General features: G+C 45.2%; 2 protein-coding genes across 3 annotated transcripts in view; both read right to left on the reverse strand.

The window, feature by feature from the left end:
• Positions 1-2,684: 2,684 nt before the first annotated feature.
• LOC306775316 (tripartite motif-containing protein 16-like) lies at positions 2,685-4,872 on the reverse strand. Its single transcript, XM_079265654.1, has one exon. The coding sequence runs from the start codon at positions 4,838-4,840 to the stop codon at positions 3,164-3,166; it is 1,677 nt and encodes a 558-aa protein (XP_079121780.1). The 5' UTR covers positions 4,841-4,872; the 3' UTR covers positions 2,685-3,163.
• Positions 4,873-11,597: 6,725 nt separating this feature from the next.
• The window catches only part of iqsec1b (IQ motif and Sec7 domain ArfGEF 1b), a 60,740-nt gene continuing 57,241 nt past the window's right edge, over positions 11,598-15,096 (reverse strand). For both annotated transcript variants that reach the window (XM_079265498.1, XM_079265499.1), the window contains exons 13-14: positions 14,932-14,981; positions 11,598-13,365 (exon numbers count right to left, since the gene is read on the reverse strand). In XM_079265498.1, the coding sequence (XP_079121624.1) occupies positions 12,829-13,365; positions 14,932-14,981 (587 nt within the window). In that variant the 3' untranslated portion in view covers positions 11,598-12,828. The remainder of the gene's footprint in view (positions 13,366-14,931; positions 14,982-15,096) is intronic.

The following is a 15,096-nucleotide window of genomic DNA, read 5'->3' on the forward strand; positions in this document are numbered from 1 at the left end:
TTTGCACTGAGTAAACATTGAATATTGCTAAATATCTGACCAGATCTGTATATATTTACCCTCCCAATGACGAGATGAGAATTCTCGACGACCGTTGCTTTGACGTCTCGGACCCATCCACTGACAAACTGATTATAAGCGTCGAGCCCTTTGTAGCACTCCAACTCGTCTTTTGTGGAAGGACTGGGGGTGTTCACGAGATACGCGTAGATGTTGGCGTAGTTTACCGATGGAAGATAAGTAGGATCGGCACTGAAACGATCTGCACTCATCGTATAGGGATCCAAGTTACCAATAACCTTCAATTTGGCAAGGTAGCGAACCTTTGATGCACTATCCAGTGATTCAAAGTATGGTATTTTCGCCGCACTTCCTTGTTTACTCGCCGCCATGTAGGATCTGTATGTACTCCAACATGGCGGACAGACCTCGTAACTAAGGAGATCGTGACGTAGGTGAGACCACTCTATTGTCAAATATTACAATTACACAGAAAAACAGGAATTTCTACAAAACGTGGTGTTTGTTGTCAAATCTAAGAGCCAATCAGCTCTTTGATCTGGCGAAGGCCAAGCCTTTCCCCAGCGGTGGGCCATCAGGACCAACAAAGCCTTCTCTGCTGGCCTGAACAGAATCATAAAGTTATAGCTATTTTATAATTTAATAATTTTTCTTAAATACACATGTATAATAATTTATGAAAATATTTTTCCCATTATCTTATTTTCTCATTGCACAGCTACTGTCTTCCTCAGTTGCTCTGCGTCCAGTGCAGCTTGTTTTAAGTAGAGCTTTTATCCAATCAGATCTCACCTCTGTGTCTCTAGGTAAGAACAGAGGCAGAGGCCTGCAGACTCACAAGTGAATCCATTTGCAGTTTAAGTGAACGGGGACGATATTGTTGATTGTCATAGTCTTCAACCAATCAGATCTTTAGTTTGACATGTTGGGCGGATTCTTTGACGTGTCAGAGCTGCTAGCTGGCCTACAAGTATGTGATTGGTCAGTGGGCTAGCGTGGCATGTTGGGCGGTGACAATCCCAAAATCTGCTGCCTCTGTGGAGCAGATATTTTTAGCCTCAAATGCATTAAAACCTATTCAAGAAATACAACTGGGGAGGCTCGACTGTCTTCACTGGCGTCCATGAATCCAGAAGGACTTCTTACAGGAACTAAAACACACAGATGTTCTGAACAACCGTGAGATTAAACTCTTTGTTAACAAAGAAAGGAGGATGGACTTTGTCTTTAAACAGTGAACAGCAGCTCTGGTAAGTTAAATGTGTTTGTTTTTACATCTGCAGTAGCTTTAATATGCTTGTTTATATGTTATTATTTGTACAACTTGTTTTTATGAAGATGGATATTTGTTTGGTTTAATATGTGATAGGAACTATTGTTACGTCCAATGTTGCTCTGGGGACATATTTAACCAGTGTTGGCAACCTTCTCGCTAAATCTGGCGACTTTCCAAACCCTCATGGCGACTTGTTTTGTCAAAAGCTACTAGTGACAAATCGAGTGGCGGGTTCTGCCGTGAGCCCCTCCGCCGCCCCAAAGCACTCACAGGCGGACTCTCTCACAGAAGCCTCGGCAGCCTCCCAGCTGCAGTCAGAGCAGAGAGGAGACGCACTCTCAGCGTATTCTCTGCAGTTAGTGGATCTATAGGTGTTGGCTTCATGTTTACACGAAACAAATAATAACCGTAGCTGTGTTTCAGCTGCAGGACAGCAGTGAAGGCCCAGGTATAAAATGCACGGCCCCCCACTGGTTTCTGAGACCTTAGCTTTTACTGAATTCATAACAACAGGGGGGGCTAATACTGCCCTGTCTTCTCAAACACCCAGTGCCACACTAACTGAGGATAAAGTAGAGAAACTCTTGATCTCAGCAGGCCGTTTGGTGGGTCGACAGATTTCACCCTGGACAAAATGAGTCACAAGAAGTTTGAGTCGAGTCTGGATTCAAACTTCACAACATGGTCTGGCTGTGAGGTGACAGATAAACCCTGAACCAACATGACAGCCTCATTCTGAACCTTCATCAGTATCTGTTGTCTCCTGTGTGTGAGGAGGACTCAATACAACTTATTCACACCCAAACTTCACCAGATTAATTCACTATTTTATACATTGTTTCATGTCAGTGTAATAAATCCTCTTTATTGACTGAGTGCACGAACAGAATGTTGGTTGTAAGAAGCGACACGTGATATAAACTCTGCTCATTTCTCTGTGACTAAGATGTTTCAGTGAGGACAGTTTAAAGGACAGAGACTGACTGACTCATGTTCTTCTGCTCTCAACATGAACTCTGTACTTTGAGCTGTTTCAGGAGGAAAACTGACTCAGTTATACTCTCATATTAGTTTCACATCTTCTCCATCAGCTTTGTATGAAACCCTGTAAATAAGAGAAGAAGAAAAGACTTTCTTCATTCTTGAATCAAGAGATACTTTATTCATCATGTAAACCTTCAGTTTGTTCACATCCCATCAGTGAAGTCTGTTCAATGACTCTTGTGCAATCATTTCATGAACATATTCACTTCATCCTCACAATATATTTGTTTGACCAGAATCTCAGTTCTGTAAAAGAGAATAATGAATGATTTACTTGTTGATTATGATTATAATCATTAGTTATATAATACATCATAGTGCCTGATTTGTACAACGATTAAGAAAACAACAAGAACAACATTTAATCTGTTGTAGAAAATAAACATAATTTCACTAAAAGAAATCTTTACAAAGAGTGCTGAGAACTAAATCTCTTTGATAAAAGAAGCTCTGGTGATTTCTCTCTTTAAGAGCCATGCAGTGGAAGAGAAGCAACAACTAACTAATACATCAATACACATATTTATCAAACATTTAAACCTCAGAGCAGTTTACATTTTCATGAAGAGAAATATCAGTTCAGGTCAGCAAAGATCATCATGAGCAGTGATAGCCTCCATGGTTTAACAGACACAGGAAGGAGCTCCACCTGAAGGAACTCAAACATGTACACAACAATGATGACAAGATGTCAAAGTACCGCCCTCCATCTTTGATTGACAGGTGAAGAACAATGAGCAATGAAGCGACAATGATGAAGACAAAATGAGTTTCAGGATTAAAACACAAAAATGAATTTGCTGTTCCATGAATCACTTCTGTCTATTTTAGTTTACAGAACTCAGCAGTGTCTCCATGATACTGAATCAAAAGTCCAGCATAGAGAGGCTGAGTGAATGTGGTCTGGACTCTGTGGAGGAGAGTCATGGTTTCAGAGACGCTGTAGAAAGACAGAATACCTGCTCTGTGATCCAGGTACACTCCTACTCTGGAGGACTGAGGACCAGAGACGCGAGTTTGGATCTTGTTGTACCAAAATGTAAAACTGTTTTTGGAACAATCTAACGCCCAAGATTTGTCATTCCATCCAAATACACATTCATGAGAGCTCCCTGTTCTGCTGATATTCTTGTATGCGACTGCTACATAAACTCCTCTTCCTCTCCACTCCACCTCCCAGTAACAACGTCCAGTCAGACTCTCTCTACTCAGGACCTGAGAACATGCAGTGAATCTGTCTGGGTGACTAGAATAAGACTGTTTTCTCATAACTGTTGCTTTTCTGCTCCCCTCAGATAATAACAGCCGTGTGTATGCTGTGTTTGGATCCAGTGTGATTTCACTTGAATATCTTAAGAACTCAGCTCTGGTCTTGGGCTCTGCTTGTGAAGGAGACAGTAAAACGTCCACTTCAGTCGCTGCCAGTGAGACGTTTGTCCTCTTCTCTCTCAGAACGTCCTGTAGTTTATCTCTGACTTCTGACACAGCCGCCGTCACGTCCTCAAAGTAGCTCAGAGGACGGATATGGATGGCGGACGAGTCTGTAGCTTCTCTGAGTGGTGGCAGTGAGGGGTAGTTGTGTAGAAACTGGTTGTGATCCTCTGTGTGTGAGAGCAGCTTCAGCTCAGCGTCTCTCCTCTTCAGCTCAGAGATCTCCTGCTCCAGCTTCTCCTGAAGCTCTTTGACTCGACTCACTTCACTTTTCTGCTGGGATCTGACCTGCTGCTTCACATCGGAGCTTCTTTTCTCCATGAGACGGATCAGCTCGGTGAAGATCTTCTCGCTGTCCTTCACCGCTTCGTCGGCAGAGCGATTGACGGCCTCCACCTCCTGCTGAAGCAGCTTCACGTCTTTCTCTCTGTCCTGGATTCTCTGCTGGATGTTTAGTCGACTCACCTCCAGCTCTCTCTGCCTCTCAGTCCTTTCTGCTGCAGCTGAGACTGTGTCGTGGCCTTTGTGTTCCTCCACAGAGCAGAGGTAACAGATACACTGCTGATCAGTACGGCAGAACATCTTCATCACCTCATCGTGACGAGAGCAGATGTTCTCCTGGAGCTTCTTGGAGGGGTCCACCAGCTTGTGTTTTGTTAATTGAGCCGCGTCATAATGATGCTGGAGGTGGTTCTCACAATAAGAGACCAGACAGACGAGACAGGACTTGAGGGCTTTCAGTTTCCTCCCAGTGCAGACATCACAGGACACATCTTCAGGTCCAGCATAGCAGTGATCAGCAGGAGCAGCTTGGAGTCCAGTCTTCTTCAGCTCCTCCACTAAAACTGCTAACATGGTGCTTTTCAGCAGGAGAGGCCTCGGTGTGAAGGTCTGCCTACACTGAGGGCAGCTGTGGAGTTTCTTCACATCCTCTTCATCCCAGAAGCTTTTAATACAGTTCATGCAGTAGCTGTGTCCACAGGAAGTAGTCACCGGATCCTTCAGTAGATCCAGACAGATGGAACAAGAGAAGGCTTCCCGATCCAGCTGAACTCCTTTCTGCGCCATTTCACCTCTCAGTGACAACGACTGTCTGAGTTTCGCTTCACTAGAAGTGACTCTGCTTTGACTTCTGATCTGAACAACATGTGTTTGTTCAGTGAATGGAGGCTGTCAGCTCTATCGCTGCACCACCATGTTGGTTACACCCATCTTTAAAACTGTAGATCTGAAGGGGAGGGAACAAGGAAACATGTGGGCAGAGTGGAGCCGCTGTGTTTGAGAGCAGGAGGAAGAAGGAGGGCTTATCAAGCTGTGCTTCATTCCAGGAAGAGGAGCAGCGCTGTGAATGTCAACTTTGCTTCCTCATTCACAAGCAGAGCCTCGGTTAAAACCTGCTCCACTTATGAAAACATTTCATTTCTGTAGTTGTTAAATATTTCTTGTCTCCTCAGAGGAAGAGTTATAGACAAACATGAAGCCATCAGAAGACTAATTCTGTTCAGTTTTCTTTTACTGCTTCAAAACAGCTGACAAGAGAGTTATCAAATGAAACTAATATGAAACATTTAAATCATCGTATAATACCTTTCTCTCATATTTAATGATCAACTTTGAATGGCACACACATTTAAAGTCCTACCTGTAGTTATCTGATATGATTTTATTGCTTCAGAGTGGCAAGTCGGCTCGATAGCGCCCCCTACAAAATTTCAACAATGTAGACCTTGCAGTGTGTTTCACCTAGATGTATACTATTTGGGAATCAGATTAACTTCCAATTTGGGCAGTCGGCTACAATCTAAAGACCTGAGTGATTAAAAGTTAGCAAAAGCTTGAGGTTTCATGAAACGGCTTTGACGTGGTGTGGCGGCCATTTTACATGGTTCGCCATCATCCATCAAGCTGTTGTAACTCGACTGTACTTTGTCAAAACTGTCCCAAACGTGACATGCTTGATGAGAGTCATGGCATCTGCATGCCAATATTAACTCATCGTCATAGCGCCACCTACTGACAACCATAGCCGTAAGCAGGATACGATCAATACAGCGGTCCAACCACTGAACTTAGTGAAAGGATTGGTGGGCCCACCATCAGAAGAAGGCTTCTCTGATCTAAATATGTGCAAAGTAAGATGTTTGGAGAGCAGACATTGGATATCAATAGTTTTAAAATCGCGCTTGTACGTGGAGTTTTCATGAACAGTTCAGTGAATTGTTTTTGTTCGTTTTGGGGACAGGCTGTAATTTAATGCAACTTCAGTTTGTTGAATAAAATCAAACCGCACTAATTCATATCACAGGTCATAATTCATGGGCTCACCTTTTGCCTTTTTTTCCACATGGAACGATACATTCTGCCATTTCTCCTCGACTCTTCCCGCTTTGAGTCACTCAGCAGTGATTGTCAGAGCTAGCTGCACAAACAAACAGTCAGTTTTGAAACCTTCATTTGCTTTGACATTCTGTTATGTTACAAAGACTAAAGCGCATTCACACACATTCAGTTCTTTGTCGATCTTTACAGGCTTACATTTATGATTGTATTCGGAGCTACACTCAAAACATTCGAGGAGTAAGACGCGGCAAAGGGACCTGGCTACGCCGCTGATCCACGCAGGAAATACCGTCAACTCGTGCACGCAGTGTATGATGGTCACAGAAATGCACGGCCGAGTCTTGCCAGTACCCTCGACGTGCGTGAAGGTGCGAGGGCCCGATCAACGCTGCTGTTGATTTATTTAGAGAGAGAATGTTTCAAGCAAATGTTTAATACAATATGTTATGGTGATATTTCTGATGGCCCCGAAACACAGAACAACTGTATAACAATGGCGTGAGGCTACCACTTGGTGGAGCAATCTACAAAGAAACTATAATGCAGTAGAGGCAACGACATGGAACATACAATATTACTTATAAGCATACAGCACATCAGCACGTGCCCGGGGTGACTTACACCGATGCACAGAGAATAGGAAAATGTCAGAAGTTGTGACATGTTATATAGCAGAGTCAACACAGGTGTAGTGAATAACATTAATTATGGCCCCGTTCCATTTAGGTGGACTCGGGCCCTGGTATTGTGCACGCTGGCTCACTGGAATGGTGACACACTAAATGGAATGTGACCATCACTCATGTTATGAACTACGGTACACCTGTGTTGACCCTGCTATGCTGTGACAAGGGCTTATTGTCATTGAACCTCCTCTGGAGCAGACTTCAAATGTCCACTGTAAACCCACCGGTGCTATGAATAATAATAATACGAACATCGAATATTGTCAGCGTCACCATTACCAACGTAGCGCGCATCATCGTCGAACAGAACACAAGGGGGTACGTAGCCCCGAACCATTCTCTGCCGGCAGAGGATATGCAGCCCTGTGCTCGGGCCCCTCCCCGGCCGCATGATGACGTCGTCCTGCTGACACCGAGGAAGTGGCCCCTCAAAAGCCCGGGGATCTATTTTTAGCTCCAACCTCAAGGGCCGGACGGACGAACGGGGTGAGCTGTCACTCAGACCACCCTGCCACAGTCAGGGCAGGCAGCCGGGCATGTTGACTGTGCAAGACGGAGAAGAGAAGCAGTGTCGAGGCCCTTCGGCTGTATTGACTTTCATCAGAGGATCCACAGCAGTTTGTGGAGGTTAACATCAGATGCCTCGGTGTCCCGAAGAGAGCCTTTGTATTGTTGGATGGCTCGAGGAGGAGTGGAACACGAACCACGTGGCCACAGATGTCATGTCCTCAGTATTGTTTCTGACAATGTGCAGATATATATATAGATTTTTGGTTGTTGGCATTGTGACATTTATTTGCCAGAGGACAGTGTAAATGGGGGAGAGTGGGGGGATTACATGCAACATAACAAAGGTCCTAAGGCCGGAGTGGAACCCGGGATGTTTCCGGTTATATGGCGTGTGCTATAACCACTCCTCAAACCACATGCAGGGATGTCTTCAAAACGTATGATGTCATCAGGCTTACCTCAGCTTAAGCCCAGAGCAGAGACGGAGCCAGGCATCGCAAACACCCCACAGCCTCCTTTTGGGGAGATTTTATTTTCCCCCACTCACACCAGCTACAGCATATGCACTATTTTGGATAATACAATACCTAAAATGTAAGATGATAGTTAGAATAACTAATCTCGACACCTGTTTTTAGCTTTAAGCGTGAGCTCACAGAAAGAATGTCGAGGCTGACAAATCTGCTACATTTGAATCCACGTCATAATTATCTGGACTGCTCTGATTGCAGACAAAGTAAATGTAGTCGTCAATAATCTGTATTGAATATTAAGCTAACAGAAGAACATTTACTCAATTGCATTCGAGTAATCGTAGTAGATAGCAATGTTCGCAGTGCGCACATGAATGGCATTTCATGGTTTCCCCAGTTCAAGAACTTTTATTCTCGTAAAAACCGAAACCATTCTGGAGCCTCAGAAGCCATATATATTTGCAGCGCTAAGGGGAACTTGGACTCACGACCACCGAATGCACACAAGTACAGGGTGATCAGATAGAAGACAATAGTTTCATTGAACTTCACGGGGGTACATCCATGGAGCGGAATCCACATCATCTCAGATCGTCTGAGAAAGCTGAGTCAGCATGTGCTTGTTATTATCCATTAAGACGCACGATATCACGATATCGTGATACACGATTTCATCACGATTTCATCACGATTTCATCACGGTGATAAAGATGCTAAATTATCATATTGAATTATCGCCCATGCTTTAATTGTGGTTCTATGATTCCAATACTATTTCCCCTTTCTAGGTAGAAAAACCTACGTATGCAGGAAGTGCAGTTCTAGGATTCAAGGACCACTTTCAGACAGTAATGAGTGGGGTCCTAAAGAACGTCAGGACGGTATGCATGGTCCGAGGAGTGTAGAACCACCTTCAGGTAGGTAAAGCCCTGTGCAACCGTGGGTAGAAAAGCCGTCATTCAACTTCTCTCAAGTCAATCCAATAAATTGCACTCCTTGACAAAGCAGGGCCACTCAGCTCAGGTTTTACAATATATCGTTTTATTTTGCGTTTCTCAACATCGTCACAGTACTAGTTTTACATCGATAGGGTTTTGTCTACTTAGAAACAGAATGCGTAATAAAATAAGGAGCTCTCCTCCCTTCCATTCGACCTCCCAAAAATGGGCCGTGAGTGCGAGAGAACAGGAGCGTCTCCGGAAAATGAGCCGGAAGCCGCGTCAACCGCGTAACAGCCGGCTCTACATCCCTATGATAATTCAGTCCCGGTCGGAGGCAGAGAGAAAGCAGTTGATGATTATGTAAATATCAGAGGGGAGCAGGAATGCACCTTCAATGGAACTGCAGACACCGAGCAGTAGTAATAATAATTATCATTATTTACAGGCTATTTACATGTTTATCTCATTGGTTTTTGCAACCCACACACCCGTAACACGTCGCCTCCCTTTCAGAGCCTCTTCATCGACTTACATCATGTTCCCCCCCAGATGGATTTGCTATTTACACCCAGCAGCATACCGCCATGTCTTTGTACTGTAAAGTGGAAATAGAGGTGAAATGCATGCCGGGAGTAAGATGACACAACTTGGAATGAAAAGACACGCTTATAGGGCCAGAAATCTCTCAAAAATGAAACGAGCATCAGTCAGAGAAATCAAAGCTGAAAGTTTAGGGCCAATACAAGCCCACCGCTCGATAGAACCACACTTAAAACAAAACAAGTGAGAGAGAGAGAGCGAGAGAGAGAACAGAAACGGTAGGCATCAATGGCATGCAACCTCACACGGAATCAGGTTTTTTACGATTGATCAGTCGCCTGAAATAACTGCTGGGTTGTGACTGAGAACACTATGATTGGACATAATTCTGGGGACCTCCAATAGAAGAAGGTAGGTTTCTTCTTGGCTGCCGTTTGCACCATTATGCCGTCACAACTGGCTAATCAGACTCTGGTCTGAAGACAGAAGCTTTCGGTCGGTCAACTGTGGGCATTGTGCTGGGACCATTTCATTTTGGTATACAACCGATTTAAAATGTAATGACCATGTAGTATTGTCACTTTTGTGACTCCATAGAAACCTAAACTACGCTGGATTAAATGCTGTATAGTTGACAAATTTAGAGTCAAACTCAAATGTGAGGTTTTAGGGTAGCCTACAGTACATAAAGCCGGCTGAGTACATTTTGGATCATGGCAAACACTGTCTACGAGGTACCCTTTTAGAAAGGGTTTAGAGGTGGTAACTAAAGGCTTCAGTAATGATGTATAAATAGTTTACTAATGCTTTATATATCAGTAATAATCTGTTGATGAACAGAACAGTTCACACATAACGATTGAGCACAGAGACAACTCCAATTTACCTTTGATCTTGAGTTTTTTTGTCCGGCAGTTCCAAAGTCGTACAGTGTAAACTAGGTATTACTAGCATTTGCTGGAGGATTAACAACAGCCAAAGGGAATATTTTCAAAACATGGCAACCCAAAAGTTGTTCTCATGAATGCCATATTATTGATGTGTAAAGCAAATTATTTATCAACCATTAATGCATTTAAACTACGGAAGCCGAGAGCTGTTGCGCTAGCAGTTATGTTTTTCAATGCTGTTATCTTCAGAACACAAGTTCTCGAGAAAATTAACTTTCAAACGAGATAATCGAGAAAACAACAAAGGTTACTTCCTCTTAATAGTTGAATTCATCAGAGAGCAGGAGGACAATGCCGACCGCAGTCAAGCCTTTACCCAGTGCACTCTTTTACTGGCGCTAATGGTCAATGCATTCAATTGGCCCGGATCGAGCTGACCGTAGAGAAGCCTGTCTATAAAAAATATAATATAAAAAGACTGTATTTAAAAAGATAATGAAGTCGTTATCTTGATAGGACAAAGTTTGTTTTCTCGACATTCTACGAAACAATTAACTGGTGATCTCGAGATAACAGCGAGAAAAGAAAATTGCGGGCCCGCCCACTTTCTGCTTCTGTATTCAACGATTACTTAACTTTATCGATTAATCAAATTCGTTTATTACGGTAGTTTAACCCTTTATGACGGGTACTTTTTCAGAGGGTGGTGCCTTACGACAGAAGTATTCACATATCTACTGGATATCAGTGGACAGTAACGTGTGAGCCATTGATGGAGATGGGTGGTAAATTATGGAGCTCACGTCCATCATCGCTCTACCTCCCCTCCCACAGCTTTGACTCCTGTTGTACGCCAATGATCCGGCGGACTGCTGCGCGCGCATCAGGAAGCGATACGGCTGTTGTTGTCCTCTGGAGTGACACACATACTTAGTTGACTTCTGTTAGCTGTAATCGAAGAAGTCAAAACTATTCTACCATTAATCTTTTTTTGTTTTTTTGTTTTTTAACAACTGTCGACTGCAACACGGATATACTTTGGGAATACACGACAGTTAGAAAATAGCCTGGAAAGACATTGTTACATGCAAAATGATTTTCCTTTGACATTCTTTATCAGCGTGGAAGGTCCAGTCCATCCCAATCCCCCGTGGATACTTGCACTTGACTGAAACATTCGGGGGGGAGACAACTCTAACAGAACCAAACTAAATGGAACAACCGGATTGAAAGAGCTCCGAGACACAAAAAAAAGTAAATACATATTGCACATACAGTAAAAAAAAAAATCCATCTTTTAGTCTTCAAACTGATTCAGACTAACTAACTTCTGCCATTGATATCAACTAAACAAACAAGTGCTGTGTCTGTCACTTTTCAACAGAGGATATGCTCCAGCACCCCCCCCCCCCCCCTGCCTCCGCTCTGCACACGCCACAGGCGGGACGGCCGTCCGGTAATATGTCAGCAGGATGATTGATATAAAAACTGCCTTTCCCGGTGAGTGAACCGATGCGGCCGAGCGCCGTCGCAGAATGATACTTATTGATGTTCTGACACTGTGGTGGAGGCGCCCGCTCTGTGGGTCGCGCAGTGAAACCGAAGAGGGGCCGACTCAGCCAGCTGAGAGCTTCCACATTCAGGGCGGGACGTTAAAGACCCCGCTCCACGCTTTGCGCAGACTGTGCCAGCTTCCGGGACAAACAAAAACTCCTCCTGCTCCACGATCCCACCAGGTTGCAGTCCAGTCCGTAGCGTTCATTGGACTCCCAAAAAACCTTTGTTTTAAAAAAATAAAATGATGGCGGACATTCAGGTGAATCTGTTTTGCTCGGCGGCTCGTTGTGGCTGAGAGACAACTACGAAACCAAAGACGAGCGCGGTTGGACGTCACTCTGTGGAAGGCCGGCGTGCAAAGTCTGCAGCGGCCTCCGACAATCTCATCCTAAGTCAAAGGCAACCATTCACAGCAGGATCCTCGCTAACTGCCCCGCTAATAAGAGCTCTGATCGGGTTCTTAACAGTGAAAATACGCCAGCTATGTGCCAGTATAATATACTGAGAGTTATAATCAACGTTGTTTTGTTCTGTAATAATATAATAATAACAGTTGATATTATCATTTTACAAAACACTATGCACAATTAGTAAATTAGTAAATGCTTCCATAATTGGCACATTTATCGCTGCTAACAGAGATATCACAGTGCACTGTGAGCTACCGCTACATTAAATACTGGTACGGCTACTGTACGGCTGAGGATGACCGTTCTGTCCATTCAGCCCCCCCACACACACACACTAGGTTAAATCTTCTGTAAAATACCTGCGAGCAAGATATTAGATCATGTCAGTTTAAGTTACTGAGGAGAAACAGTAGTCGTGGTCTTTGTGCATGGTCTTGCGTCGTTGTCTGCTGCTCTAGAGGCAGCCAGGCGTGACCTGTGAGATGAAATGAAAGGGAGCGACTGGAGAGGAGATGTGTTTGTGTTGAATACGCTGCCCCGAGCGTAACAAGGAAACAAAACAAACAACATGCCAAAGGCGGCACAGGATCCCGTCTGGCTTCACATCCCCAGACCGGCGGATGCACAGTGCAAACGTCTCGTAAGTCTCGGATTTAAAAAAATGAAGACTTCAGTCAGAGAGCCCCCCCCCACCACCATTCCGTGCGCCTCAGACCACGGTGCTGATGCCGCTGTGTTTGGGCTTGATGCTGCTGGGCGCCTGGGAGGGTGCCGCTGGCGGGCCGTGGTGGTGGGGCCCGTGAGCGGGGTGGGAGGGGTGCGGCGGGTGGCCCCCGTGGGCATGGGGGTGTGGCGGGTAGACCGGCTGCTGGCCGTGAGACGCCGCCGGGTGGTACTGGTGCGGCGGATGCTGCAGGTGGGCCGGTGGGTTGTAGTGGTGGTGGTGGTGGTAAGGCGGGGGGTTCTGTGTCGCGTGGCAGAACTGGGCGTGGTGAGGGTGCGCGGAGGCCGGCGCGTCCGTGTCCGACCGGGCCGTGTGGTGCAGGTTGGCGGGGTGAGGGGTGTGGGAGATGAGGGTGGGGTGCAGGGCCTGCGGTGTGGGGCTGGGGGACTTCACCCGCCGTGTGCCGAACAGAGTTCCAAGCAGCGAGGAGGAGTTGGGCAGGGACTGGCCGCTGTGGCGGGACGGGCAGTCTCGGCCCGAGGGGGTCCTCCGGCGCAGGTGAGGGCTGCTAATAATGGACCCCTGCAAGAGAGAAGGCGTCAGAGCTCAGCAGAGACACAGGGCAGAGTCTACTTGCTGTCCAGTGCGACACAGCAGATACAAGTGAAGGGATACTTGCTGCAGTTATTTAAGGACCAAAAGACATATTTGTCGTGAGAAAAACATCACCCTGAGCCATCATACAGCGTATCTGCACCGTCACAAGCAGACAGTCTTCCCGTCACTAATGTATCTGCTTTCCAAAGTTACAGTAACCCCTTTTGATTTCCATGTGGCTGAGTTAACTGATGTGGTTTGATGTGGCTTGCTGAGTCCCACTCAGCAAGATGAAAAAAAAACTTCATAGGATTTCTTTTCTTAAGGGCACAGTAACACAGAATAACAAAACACACAACCAAAACAAAAGTTTATGTTAAAGAAATGAAGCGAATCTTTCGGGAGCCATGCACAACATGCAAACTAAACTATCAAGGTTCAAGGTTATTGTATCTTCATTCAAAACTATTTCTGTGGTGGAGAACGCAGGATGAGTTGAGGAAAGAAGCTGATGTGCACTCTGGTGGCACGTCAGCCGATACTTCTGTATCGCTCGCCAGGGTATCGTCTTTTAATATAATTTGGGCCCCGCGCAGGCACCTCACCTCACCGATATCACCGATGACGTATTAGATCCAAAAGAGAGTGTTGAGTTATGATGTGTTCTTACTTTAAAGTTACTATGAGGCACTTTTAACTGTTTATGAAAGCCTTTCTATTTGACCTTCATAAGTAAACAAGACCATGATCGAGAAGATTGGCTTTTTCTATAAAGCTATTCTTAACGTGCCAGGCTGACTAGTTACCAGCTGACAGCTAACGTAATTAAACTTTGCTTTGGGCCACAGACTGTGTGGATAGTATTGAGAGATGGATTTTTTTGGTTTTGGCAACAGCTCCGTATCCGAACTGGCACTGAAGAACTGAAGACAATAAGGCTTGTGTCAAATCAACCACAGTTAAATCAGCTGGCCATATACAAATGGCCCTGATCACAGAGGTTGGATGGCTTGACAGAGTTTTTATTAACTGTGAATCATCTGTGCCGTCATGCTAGGATTCTTTCACTGCAATACACTGCTGGCTAAGTGTGACAATGGCAAAAGGAAGAGGGTGGAGGTCATGGGCCACGTCAAACTGTGCGAGCATGCAGAAGCTGGAACTGACAAAAGCACATCCAGGTTCACTTGGAGTGAACAAAACAAAACAAAAAAAGGACGAAATGCAGGAAATGGCTCGAACTCTAACGCGCTACACGAGAGGATGACTCAAAGGTGGGAGTCTACCGATCGACACAGAGCAGCCCTAGTGTGAGTCAGGGGTAGTATTAGTCATGCCGTGCACATCCAGGGTTAAGACGCGTGTCGGCCGCGGCGGATCATTCCCGTTGCATGCACAGTGACCAAGATGCTCACCACAGAAACACCACCAAAAACAGTGGAAGAAACCAAACTCAAACCACAAATAAACAAAACAAAACAAAAAACAGAGGCTTGTGCGTTCACATTGAACAACACAAAGTCAGCTCGCCGTCAGTTGCGTCCTACTTACTTCAATATTGCTGTCTAGTGATCCCGCACTGCTGCGTCTCCCACGCTTGCCTGCCCAGAACATGCAACATGACAGATTAGACACACCCGGTTAACACGTGATGGTGCACACATCTCTTCCGTCTACAGCGGAGGGGGAGGGGCCCTAAGGTGACAACAGTGGCAC

The sequence above is a fragment of the Melanostigma gelatinosum genome (genome assembly GCF_949748355.1).
Source record: "Melanostigma gelatinosum genome assembly, chromosome: 3".
NCBI classification, from domain to species: domain Eukaryota; kingdom Metazoa; phylum Chordata; class Actinopteri; order Perciformes; family Zoarcidae; genus Melanostigma; species Melanostigma gelatinosum.

Bases quoted from the DNA above. Each gene is read 5' to 3' on its own strand.
- LOC306775316 (XM_079265654.1), bottom strand. From the start codon at position 4,840: ATGGCGCAGAAAGGAGTTCAGCTGGATCGGGAAGCCTTCTCTTGTTCC.